At 37.4% G+C, this 19,889-nt stretch overlaps 2 protein-coding genes across 2 annotated transcripts; one reads left to right on the forward strand and one right to left on the reverse strand.

Annotated features, from left to right (window-relative positions):
* Positions 1-4,554: 4,554 nt before the first annotated feature.
* Positions 4,555-9,896, reverse strand: LOC103320246 (2-C-methyl-D-erythritol 4-phosphate cytidylyltransferase). The gene is made up of 9 exons (XM_008221931.2): positions 9,758-9,896; positions 9,406-9,541; positions 7,997-8,084; positions 7,744-7,803; positions 7,239-7,301; positions 6,942-7,142; positions 6,738-6,849; positions 6,401-6,618; positions 4,555-4,882 (listed from the first exon to the last, which is right to left on the reverse strand). Exons 2-9 carry the CDS (start codon positions 9,531-9,533, stop codon positions 4,790-4,792), a joined length of 963 nt encoding a protein of 320 aa, XP_008220153.1. The 5' UTR covers positions 9,534-9,541; positions 9,758-9,896; the 3' UTR covers positions 4,555-4,789.
* Positions 9,897-10,611: 715 nt separating this feature from the next.
* LOC148921257 (uncharacterized) lies at positions 10,612-11,941 on the forward strand. Its single transcript, XM_089041391.1, has one exon. The coding sequence runs from the start codon at positions 10,824-10,826 to the stop codon at positions 11,817-11,819; it is 996 nt and encodes a 331-aa protein (XP_088897517.1). The 5' UTR covers positions 10,612-10,823; the 3' UTR covers positions 11,820-11,941.
* The last annotated feature ends 7,948 nt before the right edge of the window (positions 11,942-19,889 follow it).

Raw genomic sequence — 19,889 nt, forward strand, 5'->3', positions numbered from 1 at the left:
CAAAACGACAATACAATGGCAATCTAACAGCAATATAACGGCAATACCACAGCAAAATAACATGAACACAACAGCATTACAACACTAACACAGCAATGAATAAGGATTCATCACAATCACACTATACAAATCCACTACATCAAATGGAAAATCCAAAGTTTCAAGATTCACATATCCAGAGCAATCTAAATGCAATTGGTAAAAACCCAGATGGATGAGTATGAAGATTCAAAAAACCTAACCCAAAGCAATTACAGCCAAAACCAATTTAATAGAAACTCAAGCAATCAAAATAAAACCAATTTCACAAAATCCAACATATATTAAGAAAATAACCATCAACACTACCCATTCGAGGTAGGCGATCCAGTAGAGTTTTAAGGTTGCAAGCAGCTATTCAGAAGACATACCTAAAATATGGGGTCGAGGGAAGGGTTCGTGATTGAATGCAGAGCGAGACAGAGCTGCGAGAGAGAGCAAAGAGAGACACAGAGATCTGCGCTAGAGTAAAGAGAGAGACAGAGAGCCGCGCTAGAGAGAGAGAGAGAGAGAGAGAGAGAGAGAGAGAGAGAGAGAGAGAGAGAGCTGAGCGAGCAGAGAGAGAACAAAATTTTGAAAATGTGATATATATGCAATCAGTGGACAATAAAGATGTATTTATAGGTGGTAGTTTTAAAATTTTAAGGGATGAGTGGTATTTTCAAAAGAATTTTTTTATATAAAAAGTATGGCATTTTGAGCTATTTCTCAAAATTATAATATGTTTTCTATCTACAGTGATTTCCGAGTTAAAAATTTCTTTGTTAAAACCTCAATTCACTTACTCATCTACCATTCTATTTCTACAAGATATTCTTTAGATACTTTTTATAATATATTTGTTATGAATGCAGTAGGTACGTACCTCTTTAACTTGAAGGCAATTAAGCTATGGGTTAATGAATTAATGTGAATTTTTGATATCACCAAAGGCCTGGCATGAGGAGCAGAAAGAAACATGTAGCCAAAGACAACTTGCCAACCGCACCACTCAACTAACTAGTCCGGTCACCTCTCTGTCTTTGTGAATCAATGCTAGCCTTGCTAGCTAGAACTAACGTGCGCACACGCGCGCACACACACACACATATATATATGAGAGATATATTATCATGGTCTCATCATCCTAAGTATAAAGGGTTTGTACTTCAAGTGGTTAAAAATATATTTTTCTGTACTCGAGGTCCTAAGTTTGATTCCTCACTCCTTTTGTTTATATCAACAAATCATCCCAAGCGAGGATATATATATATATATATATATATATATATATAGTCCCTTTCTATTGAGGGATCCGTCAAATAATTTTATTTGATGGACGCCCTTTAAGGCACCCTACAAGTTTTTTTTTTTTTCAATAATCCAAACAATCTATTTTTTAGGTCTTTATTCATAGATCATCCTTACAAAAAATTAGACAAATCGAAAACTGTTTAGATATCTAATTGTGTCCTACAAAATCAAAGAACACGGTACTTCAAGAAAGTATTAAAATTTTAATAGTTTAATTGAGTAGTCAAATGATATCGGATTCCAGTGATTTTTTGCAGAGATGATTTTCGAATGAATATCCACAAAGTAAACAGTTTAGATGAATGAAATATAATGTATGGTGGGCTTTACTCCGCATTGTATTTCACTAATCCAAACCATCTATTTTTTAGATAATCATTCAAAGATCATCTTTACAAAAAAATCACTTCAATCCGATATCATTTTAACCACTCAATTGAGTTATTGAAATTTTAGTACTTTCTTGAAGCACCATATTCATTTATTTTGTAGGACACAATTGGATGTCGAAACGGTTTTCGACTTGTCTAATTTTTGGTAAGGATGATTTATGAATGTAGATTTAAAAAATAGGTGGTTTGGATCTGTATGGGCTTTTCGTTTCTGCAGCTACTATGGGCCTCAGCTGCCGTAAATAGCAAAATGGATGAAATTGCCCATTGAGCCTGAGTTCGAAGATCCAGCCCTAAGAATGCTTTGAAAGGACAGAGATGCCTTAGGAAACACCTTGGTTACTTTCACCAACAAAAATAACAACAGCTTACAGATAAATTTTCGACTTGGCATGAAAAGCTTGTGGCATGGGAGCTGAGCATTCATGAGTTTAGCATGAGAGAGAGAAATGGTTGTGATTTCTTATGAGAAACAGAGTTTTTAAGGTATCGGGGAAGGGATTCTAAGAGGATTCGTTGAAGAGAGAGATGGGGAGATAGATGAAGGCAATGGGTGTTTTTCTGGCAACTTGACAAAGACTTTGTCAAGTGTTAGAACAGCCTGCCAAGAGGGAAAACTAAGGAGGAGGAAGATGAACTGAGCACGAAATTGCAGAGTTTCAGAGGTGAGAGATAAAGCTTGCTCTCCATATGTGGGTTGTGATGATGGGTAGGAAATGCCTCTTTTTATAGGTGCTGGAAGTTATTATTTTCCAAGAAACCCTAATAGTTTCTATCTGATTTGGCCAATTCTTTCCATTCTTTTATCCTCTCATCTCTTCAATCATCATATTTTGGTGAAATGCACTCTGCCCATTTGCACAAAATCAGAGATTTTTGGGTGCTCAAGACCCTTTCCCGCAGCTGTTTCAGTGGGAGACTCCTATTTTCAACCATCTTTCTTCCTCTTTTCTCCCTTCTTCTATGGCTAGATCTGATGGGGGGAAAGAAATGTGTGTGTGCACTGGTTTGAAGGGTGTTTTGCTCAAGTATCCCTTGGTTTTTCTGATGGCTTGCGTTTGGCCATGTGTTGGAGATTCCAGCAGCCTACAGATATGAGTGGCTTTTGGCTTTTGTCATGATTTTGTCTCCAGCCATGTGCTGGAGACTTTCAGATATTTTGTTAGTCACTTGGGCCATTCTTTAAGGTAATGGGCTAGTTCACTAAAGGGATATGCCAACTTCCCAAAGTGATGAGCTATCTTTTCTAAGGTAATGAGCTATTTTATCTCCTTTACGCTTACCCACATATTTGGGCTCAAGAAATGGACTTGAGTTTCGGGGCTCCCAAACAGCCCAAAACTTCCATTTCTCGGCTCATCAATGGGCCTCATGAAAGCTCAGTAACCATTCATACCACAACTCGCTCAGAAGCCCCAGGCACTCGCGTGGCTTGGGTCCACTTAAACTTGTAGCGTGGCGTGTTGTTTATTTACTTGGCGTGGCACGTGTGTAAACGTATATGATAAACTCCTGGGTACCCAAATTGGGTTTCTTCCCAAGTTATGGGTCGTACTAGACCGGGAATTTATTCGTGCCCAACCGTGAATTGATTGGACCTCAACAGGATCGTTTGTAGAGGACCCTAAAGGGTGTCTCTCAAATAAAATTATTTGAGGAATCCCTCAATACAAGGAGTTGGCAATTCATCCTTGGATGCACAATACCTTTTAAACCCTACACGCAAGGCAATGGAAGAAGAACGGATGGATCATGGATCCATTATGTACTCAAAGAAGCTCATATGTATGGCGGATGGTGGAATTAATAGGGGAGAAAAGAGAAACGGGGAGGAGAGAATGATATATAAAAGGATGACTTTGGTTAATAAAAGGGAAAGATATAAGGTTCCTTCGCCTTCCCTCCCTTTCCCTTTTCCCTTTCCCTTTCTCTTTCCTCCTACATATACATTTTTTCAGACAGACTAGCTAGATAGTACTACTTACAATTTGCAAATGATAGATTGAAGCTGTTTTAATAATAAAAAGAAAGCCACTTGCATATGCAGAAGGTGCCATATTCACTGGTTCAGCGGGAAGTAATTAATGCATGCATATATATATATATATATATATATATATATATATATATATAGTATGTTCTCTATGTAATTGGCTCATTTGGCTTAACAAGATACCCATCGGTCGATGCATCAACATGTATATGTAAATTTTCTATATAATTCATATATATCAAGTCACTTAATTAGTGGTTTAATGAAGTACAAGAATCACAAGATAAGTTAATAATCTTACTACATTTTAATCTTAAGTAATCCGTAATCTTAAGGCCCTACAAAGATGTCCCTCAAATAAGCATATTTGAGAGATCTCTCAACTGAAACTCCCTGTATATATATACTAGGGAATTGGTAGGAAGTAGGAACACAAAATAACCCATTATCAAAAAGCACCAGATCCCGGAAGTAGCTCTTATATAATTGGCCTTTCAATAATAGCAACTAGCAGGAAACTCCCTGCGTAACTACGTTGGTGGGATATCAAGTTTTAATTAACTTAACCTGTAATTACAGGTTTACTATTACCATGGATCTGCCCTGCCCAGAGTCCAAAGATGAGAGAATCTGATAAGTAAATAATCTAATCGAATTTCATTACAAGGGGTAGTACTAGTAGGGGAACCCGTGCATCAATCACTTAAAAGGAATTATTCCATGTCGACAAGGAATGAGTAATTGGCCCTTGCACGGGATAAAATTTTCTGTACTTTAAAAAATTACACAGCCATAGACAACCGACCGGGGTCAAAATCATTATCAGGAGGGTACACATTTAACGATAACCCTAAATCATTATTGCCAACATAATATAACGCTCTTGAGCAAGTGAACAAATATTACAAGGTTTTCAAAAAGAGAGAAAAAAAAAACAAAAAAACAAATATTACAAGGTAACAACCCACTGCCACTACATATAATAACAAGCAACTACTTTGAGTGATACCTAAGACCCAATACCCAGCCCCAGCACCACAACAGATAGGTGTTATCTTCTTGCACATACAAGTCAAGACTCTTGGGGTGCCTCAAATCTTGTTGGAGTGTCGATGCCCATCATACAACAAATGCCTGATATTAAGATTATAAGCAAAACGATTCCCTGAAACATCATTGCAAGAAGAAACAACGTCAGGACTCTGCATCTCAGTCATATTATTTGCATATCTGTAAAGAACAGGAGGCTGTTGAATTGCATACTTGTCATTACAAATGCACACATCAATATATCTGAACATGCATGCGTGAGTGTGAGGCATCTATGGACCAAAGAAGAGGAAAATAATAAAAAGAATAATTGTGGAATGGACATTCCGACTTCCCGATGACAAGTACTAGTTACCAGAGCGCCCATATATATATATATATATATATATATATATATATATATAGTCCCCTTCTATTGAGGGGCACCATTTAGGGTCCCCTACGATTTTTTTTTCAACGATCCAAACTATCTATTTTTTAAGTCTACACCCATAGATCATCTTTGCAAAAAATTAGACAAATCGGAAACCGTTTCGACATCCAATTGTGTCCTAAAAAATCAATGAACACGGTGCTTCAAGAAAGTACTACAATTTCAATATTTCAATTGAGTGGTCAAATGATTTCAGATTCAAGTAATTTTTTGTTGAGATGATCTTTGAATGAATATCTACAAAATAGACAATTTAAATTAGTAAAATACAATACAAAGTGGGCCCTACAAGGGTGTCCCTCAAATAAGCTTATTTGAGGGATCCCTCAACTGAAGCTCCCTGTATATTATATATATATGCATGGAGTGGCAAAATAAGTCATTTTGTCTGAGAAATATCAGAGTACAATGTGGACCGTAGAGAGATAGGAAGAAGCAATCATGCAGCTGTGGCAACAGCAGCAACACTAGCCATTACTACCTGCTGCTGCTGCTTTGTTGCACTTACCATGTGCCTGATTTTGGAAGAAGCAATCATGAAGAATTGTTACTTTGCTCTTACCATCACCCAAGAAATCTTGGAACAGACTGTTATGGCTCCAACAAATCAGGAACAGTTGGGATTTCATGGCAAGTTTTGGCTTATTTCTATGACTCAATCCTTCAGTTCGTAAGTTTAAAATATTCACTGACCACCCAATATGTGTCACTCTTGGCCGTATGGACATGTAAATGTCACTAAGCATTAGGAACGGTTCCACAGTTCTTCCTTAAACAATCAAAAGGGGGGAAGAAATGAAGAGAGAGAGAGAGAGAGAGAGAGAGAGAGAGAGAGAGAGATATATATATATATATGTCTCCACAAGCTCATTGATAAGAAGCAGTCAGATGGGTCAGTTTGAAATGCATTAGTAACTCATGCCACAAAATCAATGAACCACGTGGAGCAGAGTAAAAATTTGTGCAAGAGAAGAAGAAAGGTACAATAACATATGTTCGAGAAGTACTTAACAAAAAAAGATCTGAATAAGTCATCCTCCGTGTATAACTAAGTAAAGTTGTTACAACATTGTATTTAAGCAAATCTTCAAAAGAAATGTTGACGAAAAAAAGAAACTAGAATGTATGTAATATTGTAGAAGCTACAAACACTTAACCATAGAATAGAAAACATGAAAAATGTGGAAGAAGGACACTTACAACTAGAAGTCCCTCTAGAAGAGATGATTTGATCTGACAAACTTCATCACAGGCTGTTGAATTGGCTGATGCATTTCCTGAAGCACTTTCAGCAAGAAACCTTTGCACTTCTCGATAAGAAGGATATTGGATTGACTTACTGGGATCTGAAACATATAGAACTCCATATTTTGCCCCAGACTGATCCATGGAACTAATAAGCTCGGAAAAAATTTTACCTGCACAATTGAAATATTTGCATGACAGTGTCCTAGACCAGTGTGACTTGTGTACACAACCAAAGAACTTCCATGATTTATATGCATTATTACATATTAACAGTTTCAACTTAACATACCCTCCGTATGTGTTTGGTCAAGTTCTTTGGAAGAACCAGATCCTTTATGGCAGAACACAACCAAATCTACTTCTCCATTGGATCTCTTCTCCGTCCTTGAACCAAGATAATCCTGCAAAATGTTATTGAGGAAATAAGATATCAGATCTTTTTCATAGACCTAAAAAGTATATAGTATAACACATAATTGTCAAATTCATTTACATGGAACGATTGCAGGTTTGCAAGCTTTTGAAAATTTTCACCCTCAATAGAGCACGACTCCAAGAAAGCAACGTTACTGAATCCAAAATCCTGCCCACAAGTCTCCGAAATCCCTGACACCAAAGAATTTTCCATAGCATCCTCCTCTGGTGCAGCAACATATGGGAAGGCCATTGAGAAATTGGATCCTGTGAAAGAACCCTGTTCAAAACCATGGAATGTTAGCTATTAAAGCAGAAAGTTTCATCATAATTTTCAACCAAAAGTCAGATGCAATTAGGCAAACTCTATACTTACTTTGAGCAAGTCCACAAGGGCTGGATCTGCATGTTTGTTTGCAGGAATATCTGAAGATTGTAACTAAGAAAACAAAGGTATTAATTTAGTAGCACTAGATATAGACACAACAGCAAAAGGTTTTCACTGTATTGCTTTGTAAATAAAAAACCTCACCCAAAAAGTGAAAGCTGTATCAATTATGACTCTGAAAGATCTAATCGGTTCTCAGAGAGTGTGATGCTTATAATCATTTAAAAATGTCTAGGAAGTTAAAATACCAATTTCATATTATTTCCTTGGTCTTGTACTTTATGCAAAGCAAGCAACTGTTTTGATTCTAGAAAAGCAGTCACAATTAAGTCCCATAAAGTAGCTAGACATGTAAGCAAACAAGAACAAATTGCTCAGCATTGTATTTCATTCTCGTCACTGCAAAGGATTTTCAAATATGAAGTAGATTTTAATGGATTGGGAACATGTATAGGGAAGTTACACAACGAAAAGAATACATCAAAATTCTTACCTCTCTACCAACGAAGACAAGAGCCAGCTCCAAATGCTGATGAAATTTGTTTCCAGAGCACTATGAAGTTGAAAACAAATACATACATTCAACTTAGATGACAATATCAATAGTGCTAAAAACTTAAGAATGCAAAACAAATATAAAACCAAAGAGACAACTTCTCTCTTTTAGAAGTTCATATGAAACAAGTATAAAAAGCAAAAAAACTAACTGCAGTAAACTATCACTGTAAAAAAGGAAAACAAAATACCAGTACGTTCGACCAGCCACCTTCTGAAAGAACAGACTTAGCTAAATCCTTTGGAGAGATAGTCTGATAATTTATGGCTGCCTTCACTCTGTTGTATGAAAGCATGTAATCAGTACACAAAGAAGAACAAAGGGCACTATAATATGGGCCAAAGAATTTTTTTAATGAAATTAAAAATCACGTACACGATGCATGCTACCAATGCCCCTATCATTTTGACAAAATCACAAAGTGGACAGTATATCACCATCAAAAGAGATACCACATGCAGAAAAGACAACATGGTTTGACTGTATCCAAGAGTTTGATGGTAAATCAGTTTTTAATCTACTTTTTTTTTTCTCAAGAGCTAAATTAAAAATATATAAAATGCTTCCCTCGAAGAGTATCCTGAACACCTCACTCTCCTCTCCCAGGTCATCTTTTGCCTCCTCAAAGAACCTAGACAATTTAAGCCCCTTAGGGTCACCAGTTCTCTGAGGAAGAAACTGAAAGTGATAAGTTGCTGAAATTTTCTAGGAGTGAAATTCAATTCTCCCAGCTTGAAACTGAACCTTAAAGACTAGGTTAGCACACATTATGATTGCAGTCCGACTACAAGATGTTTCTTAAAGAACTAACAAAATAGATGAAATGTCGAGAATACAACTGAAAACATGATGTAACTTTACAAAATAACCAAAACTCCAGAGTAATTATTACAGATCCTGCTTGATGCTTGTTAACACAATTATTTCAGTTGATACTTGCGTTAACAACTGAAAACATGTTCAATTTGATAAAGTATCACTGTCTTTGATACTTCTTAATAGAAAAAAGAATATAAAATGTCAAAAGTTCTCAATATTGGAGGCAAAAAGAATAGGAGCACATATATCATTGAATTAACCATATTGCATCACACCTATTAGCTAAATCCAACAATAAGTTGGATAGAAGAAAGGGGAGTTTTAGTTAATAGGGAAGCTACAACTGCAGAATGTAGTGCAGCATCCCTCCATTAACCAAGAAATGTCAAGTGTTTTCCTGAGTAGATCCTCATTTTAGTGGCAACTTATGAGTTGATCCACCCACACATCTTGCTTTTACTAGTCAATCTCAACCGGAAGCCACTCCACAATTTAGAGAAAAATAGAGGAACAAAAAAGAATGATTTAGCAAGAACTACTCGTTATTTCAAATTGAACGGAAATTCATTTGATAGAAAGGCGAGCATTAGTGTATGTCAAATTCTCTTTTCTTTTTTTTCGCCCTCCAAATATAAATAAAAGCGACGTATATACTTGTAAAAGAAAGGCAGCAACTGGTTGTGTTAAAGTATTTTCAGAAGTTTGGGCAAAAAAACAGAGCAGCCTAAGACTCTGAAGCTTGACTTGATTTATAAAGTAGTAAGCTGAAGTAGTACATACTGATGGTAATGAGGTGACCAGAGGAAAGCTGGCACTGTGGAAGTGGAAGGCAAGGGAAACCCCGAGAGAATCTGAGGCGCAACAAGCAAAGCCACCAAACATAGTAGCAAAGGCAGAGCTGCCTTCATCTTTGGTCCTGCACATATGGATCAGATTGAGCAAATCACGGATCAAATCATGTCATATTTGTTTACATCGCATTCGAATCTACCTTTGATACATACATACACAAACTGAAGCAGAGATCGATTTAAGAATTAATACAACAAATCTCATTTATAAGTACAATTCAAAAACACGAAATGCAAATCCAAACGAAGAAAATAACATTAACAAAACATAGATCGATCACCTGAGGGCTGAGGCTGAGGCTGAGGCTGAGGCTGAGAATTTTGATGGTTTTATCGGAAATTATAGAAATCAAAATCTGCAAAATCAATTAAGTTATTGCCGTCGTCTCCATGGATACGGGGAGATTGGGGAAGGAGCACTTCGGATGTCAAACCAGGCCCACGGACACGGCTCGTTGTTCATAAGTTTGGGCCCAATCCGGCCTGCTTTGCTTTTTCTTTCTTTCTATGGGTGAAATCCCGCCTGCTTTGCAACCACCAGGCCCATTAAATTGTCCTTTTTCCTTCTTCTTCTTTTTTTTTATAATTATTTTAAATTTTTGAATTTTTGTTTGCAATATTATTACTTTGACCAAAAAAGATAAATGATACATTGTGCACAAGATTTCCATCAGCAATTGAGCATAAAAGGGTGGAGCTTTTAATCTGTTCAACTCCAGCATGCATTTGAATTTGATGTATGCATGCATGCTACTTGGGTCATGCGGCCCAATAGCATTATAATTTTTATTAAAAAAATTCGTGAACCATGCTACCATACATGATACTCACTATATTTATTATCGTTAATTACTATGTCTATATATATATATATATATATATATATATATGTATGTATATGAATTTATGAGACGTACGTATAGACAGACAGATTGCTATTGGATTGATTGATTGATGTAAAGTAAAGAGATTATGAGTTTGCAGAGACCAGCTCAGGAGGAAGGGCAAAACTTGTGAAGCCTCTCGCTTTTGTCATGTGAATGCTATTAAGGCTATCTCTATCTAGTATCTAGAGGCGCTGGTTGGTTCAAAAATATAGCATAAGTAAAATCCCACCCCACCGCTCCCACAATTTTCACGTTAACTTGTATATAACATATTGATTTCTATCTCGATCCAGCACCTCATCTTCTTCAGAAATCAGAATCGGATCCCCTGCTGCACTCGCTAGCTAAAAATTATATATTATTTGAAGGCTAGGCTAGGCTAGATGATTTAGTTGCTATATATATATATAGTTAGTAAGGAGCAGCTTAGCCGATCGATCTGATATATTCTGTCTGATCAATGAGAGACCAGCTGTCCTTGTTTCTGATCAAGAACTCTCTGGGAGCCAAGATGAAGAAAGGGTTGAGAAATTTTTGCAACGACGATGGCTCAACCTCTACCCTCAACCAACATCACAAGATGACCAGCTGCACCGCTGGCCCTGCTGCTGCTGCCGCTCATCATCATCATACTACTTCTACTGCAGCTGATACCTCCTCCACCAATAATATTATTAATCCAGCAGTTCCTGTTGTTCGCTCTCCCACTAATTATGATTATTATTTGCAGCAAAATATTAATCACAATATTGATAATATTGCTTCTTCTAATTATATTAATAATTCAGATCATGATCATATTCACGATCATCATCAGAAAAGCCCGCAGCCGACGTTGGAGGAGATGATATTGCGGTTAGATTTGGAGGAGGAGATAGCAGCAAGATCAAAGTATTCAAAGCTGAAAGACTACAACAAGAACAAGTACTACAAGGGTAGAATGTCTTGCGTTAACAATTCTGATATCTTAAGGTCTGCAAGGAATGCATTAAATCAGTACCCTCGCTTCTCTCTTGATGGCAAGGATGCCATGTACCGCTCCTCCTTCAGAAACAGCTTAGTTGCTGGTGCAGGTGGTGGAAGAAAATCAGACGTATGTTGCAGCAGGCCTAGGAGAGACTGTCGTGGTCGTCTATCAGGGAAAGTAGCATTATATGAGGATGATGATAATGATACAAGTAGTAGTAGTTATAATAAGACTAGTAGATTGCCTTTGCCAGCCACTTTAGCAGGGGAGAGCGTGGTGTGGTGCAAACCAGGAGTGGTAGCCAAGTTGATGGGGCTAGAGGCCATGCCATTGCCAGTACCTCTACATCATATTGGTGGTGGTAATGGTAAAGATCAAAAGCTGGGTATCATCGACGTCATGAACATGAAGAGACAAAATCTCATGATCAGGAAGAGAGCTCAGGAGAGACATGATGAAATGCAGACAAGACTTGTTACTAATAATTAATTATATGGATATATATATATATATGCATGCCAATGGTACTATATGCATGCACTGTGATCTCTCACTCACAGATCTATTTATTATTAATAAGAAAGCAGCAGTGCCAGTGGTTTACATTATAATTCGTCAACAGCTTCCAAAACTACTGCTACTTCTAGTGCAGGTTATTATTTTTGGCAAAGCAATAGGATTAGTGTCTGTATTATATATCATGGTGCTGCAATTGTCACATTGCACAACAAACCCTCCCAACCATGATCTTCAAGATTAATAATCTCCTCTGTTTCGAATTTTGTAAGCTGAATTCACGACTGATAGTCCGTCCATAAGATGTGTTGTCTGTAACGTTCCTAAGAATAACAATGGAAGTGGCAGCATAATCAATTCAAGTTTGATACGAGGATGAGTGATGACTATAACAATAACTATGAATATTTGTGGTTATAAGTTGTAACCAAACCAATGAATTTTCTTTTGAAAGAAACCATAAATCAAATGATCGTGGTATGAAGACTAATAATAATGATCAGGTGAGAGCAGCAGGTACAGGCTCTCCGTAGAGAACAGACTCAATGCCGATGACAAGGAAGACTAATAATAATGATCAGTACTGGACATCATCACAAAGGATTGACTAGTTTATCACAAACACATTTTTCTCACTTGGTGCAGCTAGCGAGAACCTCAATGCCGATGACAGATGTATATATATCCTCTAAGCCTGATGTAGACCTAAATAAATATAGAGTATTTTCATATAAACACAACCAGCACAGCATGTGTAAGTGGAAAAGGAGCTGCCTATATGATCCCGCTGAATAAAGCATTGCGTAAAACATGATGGAAATAGTGTCGCAAGAAGAGCATGCTAATGTGGGTACATTTTGCTCTGTTACCATGTTAACTAATTTAGGATAAAACTTCAAAGGTCATAGGACAGCTTTTCATCATCCAAATGCCAACCTAAAAGTAAATCAGATTATACAGAGAAAAAGTGAAAATTTATCAAATAATGGGGTACAGAAATGGTTCATCAATCAGTAAGGTCAAATTGGGCATCTGATTGTTGCTAATAATGTATACTGTTATGTCCATCTTTCTAACTATGTTCTATAATCTGGCCATTTACATAATTCTTTAATCTTCTCCAATCCCATCCCATCCCATACCTACCTCCGCTCCGGATCTGTCATCTCTGCATATAAATAAACAATGCATGCATTCCATCTTTTTTTTCCTTGATTATCCTTTATCAGTACCAAGTCAAGCTATACTACTGTATCTGTATTACATCTCGTACTTCACTAGTGCATAGTGATTGTTGACCGTGCTGGTTTTGGTTTTCGTTTCAGTACGTACACCTTTCATTAGCCTGTCCATGTAATCTTCCCTCCCTACTTGATCAATCTACCAGCCAAATTGGGGGTGGTGATGCATTATCCAGGTGGTGCTTGTGGTTATGGGAATCTTTATAGCCAGGGGGGATATGGAATAAACACAGCTGCTCTGAGTAGTGTTGAAGAATACACACCAATTTGGAGGTATCAATAGGTTAGCGACGTTATTAGAAAATCGGGGAAAAATATTTTTTGGAAAAAAAAAGGACCTCTACATATATAGCGTAAAGCCATGCGCCTGTACTATTTTTAAAAACAAATCACCCCCGTATAGCCGAGAGGCTATACTATTTTGGAAAATACACGAGTTTATGGCCGATCGGCTACACTATTTATAAATTAAGAAGAAAAAGGGACCTCCTAGGTGTGAAAACAAGTCTAGCCGTGCGGCTGTACTATTTTAAAAACAAATTACCCAGGTATAGCCGTGCGGCTATACGCTTTGAAAAATACCTAGGAGTATAGCCGAACGGCTATGGGAGAGAAAGAAGGGGGTGGGAACCCACAGTGTCAAAACCAATGTAGATGCGTGGCGATACTATTTTTTTTAATTTAAAGAATACCATAGTCTAGCCACGCGGCTAATACCTTTTATTGAAAAAAAGTACCCTCCTAGTTGCATTAGTTTATACTTTTTTTGTGAGAATGTTTGTCTTTGATCTAACTTGTTCTCTCGAGTGAAACTTGTTGGAGGAACAACAATTAATATTATTCTAATAATTTGCAGAATTGCAATACCTTTTATTGAAAAAAAGTACCCTCCTAGTTGCATTAGTTTATACTTTTTTTGTGGGAATGTTTGCCTTTGATCTAACTTGTTCTCTTGAGTGAAACTTGTTGGAGGAACAACAATTAATATTATTCTAATAATTTGCAGAATTGCAATGTCCTTGAAACAGAATTTCAGCCTTATTTAATGCTTGTAGTTCTGCAGGTGTTTACTCCACTAAGATACAACTATCTAAATCAAAGTCATAGCACTAGGGCTTTGATTTCTGGTGAAATTTGTGTGTTTATCTATGTGGCTTTACAGGAATGATGATATGAATGTTCTCTACGAATTTGATGTAATTGTACAGACCTAAGGCTTGTGATTAAATAAAGTGGATAATACCTATTCCAACAAGTATCAGATAAGGACAAACTCAATCAAACAAAAACATTATATGATATTTGAATTTTAAAAATAATTCAAATAAATAATTAATTAATTAACTAATCGGGTTTAATTTAAATCACAGAACCGAAGACGTGTACAGAAAATTAATGTATTATTGAAAAATACATACATACATATAGAATACCGACAGGACTGACCCAACTTTCACTTTGGAATCCGAGCCGAACCCTGTGCGTGTCCAACACTTGGCAGTTGTCGGGCACAAATAACCTAATTGCCCTTCCAATCAAAATACAATTATCTCAAGTTTGACTTCTGCTGAAAATTCGGCAAAATCTCCCCTGTAAATTGAACATTTCCCGAAGTTTTCACTTGTCAATAAACATTCATACAACCCAAGCGTTCAGCATAAATCAATTTATATCCAAGAAATCAAGCATCACAACATTATGGCCTCAGGTCTCAATGAAACGAATAAATCATTCTACTAACAACATTAAATTCAATTTCTTAAAACATTCCCAGAACAATGCTAGATTTTATAATAACTTAACTGGACTACCTTTAATTACTTGACCTCATGGCTGCACCTAGAACCCTAGGTTGCCTATGTACCCTTAGTAAGGGATCAAGCCACACATTGTTCTCATCTTTCATCTCAGCTTTCTGTTCCAAGCTTTATGGCATTACTCACACGACAATATATAATTAAATGAAGGAATAAAGCATTTAGATTCAAGAAATCACTCTTGGAAAACACAACTATCAATTCCTTGTGACACCATTGGTAACATGTCCTGCCCTGTAATCCTCGCTCCACATGATCTGGATATCTCTATGACTCGTGGGGCAAAATATGCTAGAAAAACTTAAGTTATTTAATACTATATAGAATAATAAAAGATAAAGATAAATAAACATAATAAAATACGATCAAACAAAATAAAATAAGATAAGTTAAAGATTTATAAGCTCTGAAGACCCTTGTATCCTTGTATTGAAACTCATGTAAGGTTCATAAATAAATATATATCTATATTGTAAAACAAATTTGACGCTTAAGAAAATAATGGTAACTGTATAAAATCCTCAATTTAGTTTAAAAGCATCTTAAAATCTAAATTCTCTCCACCTAGGCGCCCTAATCCATCAATTCCATTATTACCGTCAATTCCATCCTCGCAGGCCTCGGAAACACAAAGTTAACCGAGTCGCATTCCTCGCAGGCCTCGGAGACACCAAGTCCATCAGAGCCGCAATCCTCGCAGGCCTCGAAGATACCACTTCAATCCGAGCCGCAATCCTCGCAGGTCTTGGAGATACCACTTCAATTCAAGCCGCCTTTCATCTCACCACACGGTTCAGGTGTCTCCAAACTCGTGGGGCACTGTTAATAAAGGATAAACTGTTTCAAAGCAACTAGGGGGTACCTTCGTGGTGGGTTTGAAAACCAAAACTCGTCATTCATATCAACTTTCATTAGACTGCTCTGAACCCTATATACCACAATATGATAAAAGCCAAGGGCTATGATTCATCCTTTTCAACTACTGAATATATGTATTAAATACTTAGCCAGTTTGTTAACCATATCGATCTCTTATTAACATACCATTCCAATATTGTATTTATAATCTTACAACACAATTACCCATATGAATGTATATACAAGTGATAAATAAACAGATAAATAAATGCTCATACTCTTAGGGGTTTCCTCAGCTCCACTTAAGCATTTTTCCCAAACATCGAAACCCTGGCCTTGGGTTCCTAGAAGTACGTGCACCAACTTTACAATCATTTCTATGATCATAGTAGCTTTTCCCAAGGTTTAGAGCAGTCTAAAAGTACCTCGGGACTTAAAAGCGATAAAGTCTCAAAAAAGTCAACACAGGACCTCGTAGGGTCCACAACCTCAAAATTTCGATTCGAGATTTCCTAGATGTTCTAACATGCCTAGGACACATGTCTCGAGAGTTTGATCACGATCGGACGGTTAGATTATCCACGATCACACAATCAGACAATTATTGTAAACCTAGCCATAGGGTTGGCATTTCCAGAGTATCCGGAACTCCATTTTATGATATGACAAACCCTATACGATCCTGAAATTACCTAGATCAACATACATGAATTCGAGTTCGATCCAATGATCCGAACATATGAAACCCGGAAATTGCATAATAGGCAAAATCCGTTCGACGCTCAAACGGTATCCAAAATGGAATTCGAGCACACCTACGCGCTCATGACAAGTAGGAGATCATTTTAGGACATAAAGTAACTCACCGGGAAATCTCAAAATCAAGGACCAAGCTTCCTACCCTAGGTTCAGGACATCCATTGGAGCCACTTTTGTTCTTAGACATACCCCGAAAAATGGCCTGAAGTGGCCGGAACCTCAACCTGAAATCCGGCCAAATTTTGAATCCAAAATCGAACTATCAACACTAGAAATTTATCAAATCCTATCCAACCATCAGCTAGAGCTTGAAAAGAAAATGAGATTTCATACCTTGCTTGCTGGAAATGGTGACTGGAGGAGAGAGATCAAGCATGGCGAAATTTCATGAAAAACCGATCGTTCTCAAGCTTTTTCCGACAAACCAGGCAACGGCTGGCGTTGTGGTAGGGTTGGGTTCAACGGAGGGTCGGGCCGATCCTTTTGGCACCGGTCCCGTGCCCTGCCATGGCCGGATGTGGTGGTTCGAAGAGAAAGAAGGGATCGGGCCGAGAGTGAGAGGGAGAGGAGAGAGGTCTGTGCGCGTAGGGGAGGAGACAGAGGTTTTAAAATCTGACATGGCAAATTACCATTTTGCCCCTCAACATATTGGATCGTAATTTCTTCGTTATAACTTCGATTCGAGCCTACTACATGTCTACGAACTCGTTTCGTCGCACTCTACGCAACGGTACAAGTGAAATTTTCAAACTTTTTCTCAATCAAAAAGTCAACATTTTCTCTATTAATTTAATATAGGGGTAAAATTGTGTTTTCTCTGAAAATGCTAAATTCTTTATATGGGTAATAAATCTAGCAAAATAAAAACATCGAATAGGACAATAGAGACTCGGGTAATGGCCTAATAGTAATGGATAATGTTCTAAACTACTTTTATCAAAAGTGTACATAATACACGAGTCCATTGTAGTAACTGCAACCAACTTGTTCCCACCAAAACTTGGCTCTTTGTAATAATGTCGCCGGAGGAGGCTGGTTAAATACTCCATTGCACAATTTTGACCTTTCTCAGCTTATTTTCCAACACGTAGCTCCCTACAATATATATTAGTTAGCTTTCTTCTTTTCTTTACTTTGCCTTCGGTATAAATATTAATAAATTATATGCAATGCAATATATATGCAGTGCAGGGTTGGTTGCAGAAAGAAGGGCGGAGTGAGATTCACAGTGAATGAGCACATTGTAGGGGTCTTTTTGTTGAGAGTTGCAATGGGCTTGTAGACTAAGCTCTTTTTCATCCATGTATGAGTTTGCAGCACCAGGCCCTAAAATACCCCGAAAGAGTTGAAGCCTTAGGGAGTGCTTTGATATTCTTCAATGGCTCCTCAGTACATTGCAAGTTTTGATGAGAAAGATACAACAACTGCTGTAAGGACATTGCTCGACGATAGAGTTGAGCAGACGTTGAAAGGGCTTTGCTTAAAACATAGTGGATTATGTGTTTCGACAGCTGCTTGTTGTTTGGATGGGCTTCCGACGGCTCTAAAAAGAGTTGGAAATGGTGCATTGTTGTTGTACATGCTTGGTATGAAAGCTTGTGTTGGTGAATCAAGATACAACTAGGCTTGGCATGAGAGGTTTGTGGCATGGGAGCTAAGAGCCCATAAGTTTACTGAGAGAGAGAGAGAGAGAGAGAGAGAGAGAGAGAGAGAGAGATAGAGAGTTGGAAAGGGAAAAGCTTGGAATCGTAGCTAGACTATATCTTCTGGCAACTTTAAAATTGCTTCCACCAGCTTGAAATGATTTCTTGAAACAGAGAAAGTTAATTCTGATGCTTGAATCTTAGGATGGTGACTTGAAGAAATTCTTGGGTGATGTTTAGGGCTTGGCATGGTGTTCTAAGAGAAGAAAAAAAGGGCAGAAGGAAAGAATTAAAGGTTGAGATTTTGGGTGATGAGAATGGGGTTACTCGTGCTTTGGGTTTCTCACCAATAAAGTGATGACCATGATTTCAACTTGCCTTGAGAGGATGGGTGTTTCATATCTGAAATAGGGCTTTCTGAGAATGTGTGTGTGTGTGTGAGAGAGAACAAGATGGAAAAGATGGTGCTTAGGCTTGATGTTTCTAGCAATTGGAGGAGAGGCTTGCTCGCTCTGCCTAAGTTGGTTCTTTAGGATCAAGAAGAATGTGATGGAGGGGAAGGTGCTTAGGCTTGATGTTTCCAGCAGTTAGAGGATCAAGCTCGCTCCATCGCTCTTGTTGAGTGTTTGGTTGACACAGTAAAAGCACTTTTAAAAGTACTGATAGGCTTTTTAGTACCTGCGCAAACAGGGTTAAAACTCCTACAAAACTTGCAAGAATGACAAGGTTATTGTAGTATAAATGATTCTCGCAAGGTCGTTCTCCGCAGGGATTATTAAATAACTCGTATCAACCAAATTCTAATTAATTATTGCAAAAGAGAAAGTTGAGATGTTTGATTTGAAGACCTTAAATTAAAAGGAATTTAACTAATAAAAATAAGGCAATATGCAAAATTAAAGCTAAGAGCAAGAGAAACAGTTGTGTTTTTAGAAATCAAATTAAGAAAGCACTAGGGATCCGCCGTCACCTTAACAATTCTATATAGTTCCCCCAATTACTTATGACCTATACATGCATATTTCGAAGGTTAGGTATTCCTAATATATGCCTACTTGGACCCCCAACATAGAGCGTATATCACACATGCAATCCGTCTGTGGTATTCAGATCAAATCTAAACATACATGACTCATTAAGTTCTATGAAACCTTTTGAAAAACCATGCAACCCTTAAGACGTGGTATTCATCCTAAGTGAACTTGCACATATTAATCACAAGAAGCCTTCGTCAATTTCAGGGACCGACCTCCGACCAAAACTGCATCAAATTACTTTTCTAAACATCCTAATGGTGATCAAGCATCAAGACACTTAGATAGTTTAACCCAGTGATGAATAATTCGAAAACCTGCATGCATATAATCATAAGCAAATTGGACAGAAACTACATATTCTTGCTAAGGCTCGTGGCCTCACCCTAGCAAAAGAGAGTTAGTTACGCATGTTGACAATAAAAATAATCAAGTTCTTCATTAAAATAATAAAGATCGAAAACACCTTGAAGTATAAGTTCTTCCAAAATCCTAGCAAAAGTCGCGTTCAAAAGCCAAAAGAGAAGTCAAAAGGGCCTCCCTAAATTGCTGTGAAAAGGAGCTTAAATACCCCCTAAAACCTAGCTGCCCAATCCCCACAAGGAAACTAGGTTAAAATAAGATAATACTAGGATATAAAATCCAAATTGGATTAGGAGAATCTGCCCAAATCTGCCCAGCCACGTTTTGG

This window comes from Prunus mume, linkage group LG1, assembly GCF_029339155.1.
Source record: "Prunus mume cultivar Tortuosa linkage group LG1, ASM2933915v1, whole genome shotgun sequence".
Taxonomy (NCBI): domain Eukaryota; kingdom Viridiplantae; phylum Streptophyta; class Magnoliopsida; order Rosales; family Rosaceae; genus Prunus; species Prunus mume.

What these genes read in the sequence shown, in the direction of transcription:
- LOC103320246 (XM_008221931.2), bottom strand. Translation starts at nt 9,533, where the DNA reads ATGAAGGCAGCTCTGCCTTTGCTACTATGTTTGGTGGCTTTGCTTGTT. An exon ending in CCCTTGTGGACTTGCTCAAA is followed by an intron (nt 7,143 to 7,238) that starts GTAAGTATAGAG and finishes GGTTTTGAACAG; the next exon opens with GGTTCTTTCACAGGATCCAA. An exon ending in CAAACCTGCAATCGTTCCAT is followed by an intron (nt 6,850 to 6,941) that starts GTAAATGAATTT and finishes AACATTTTGCAG; the next exon opens with GATTATCTTGGTTCAAGGAC.
- LOC148921257 (XM_089041391.1), top strand. Translation starts at nt 10,824, where the DNA reads ATGAGAGACCAGCTGTCCTTGTTTCTGATCAAGAACTCTCTGGGAGCC.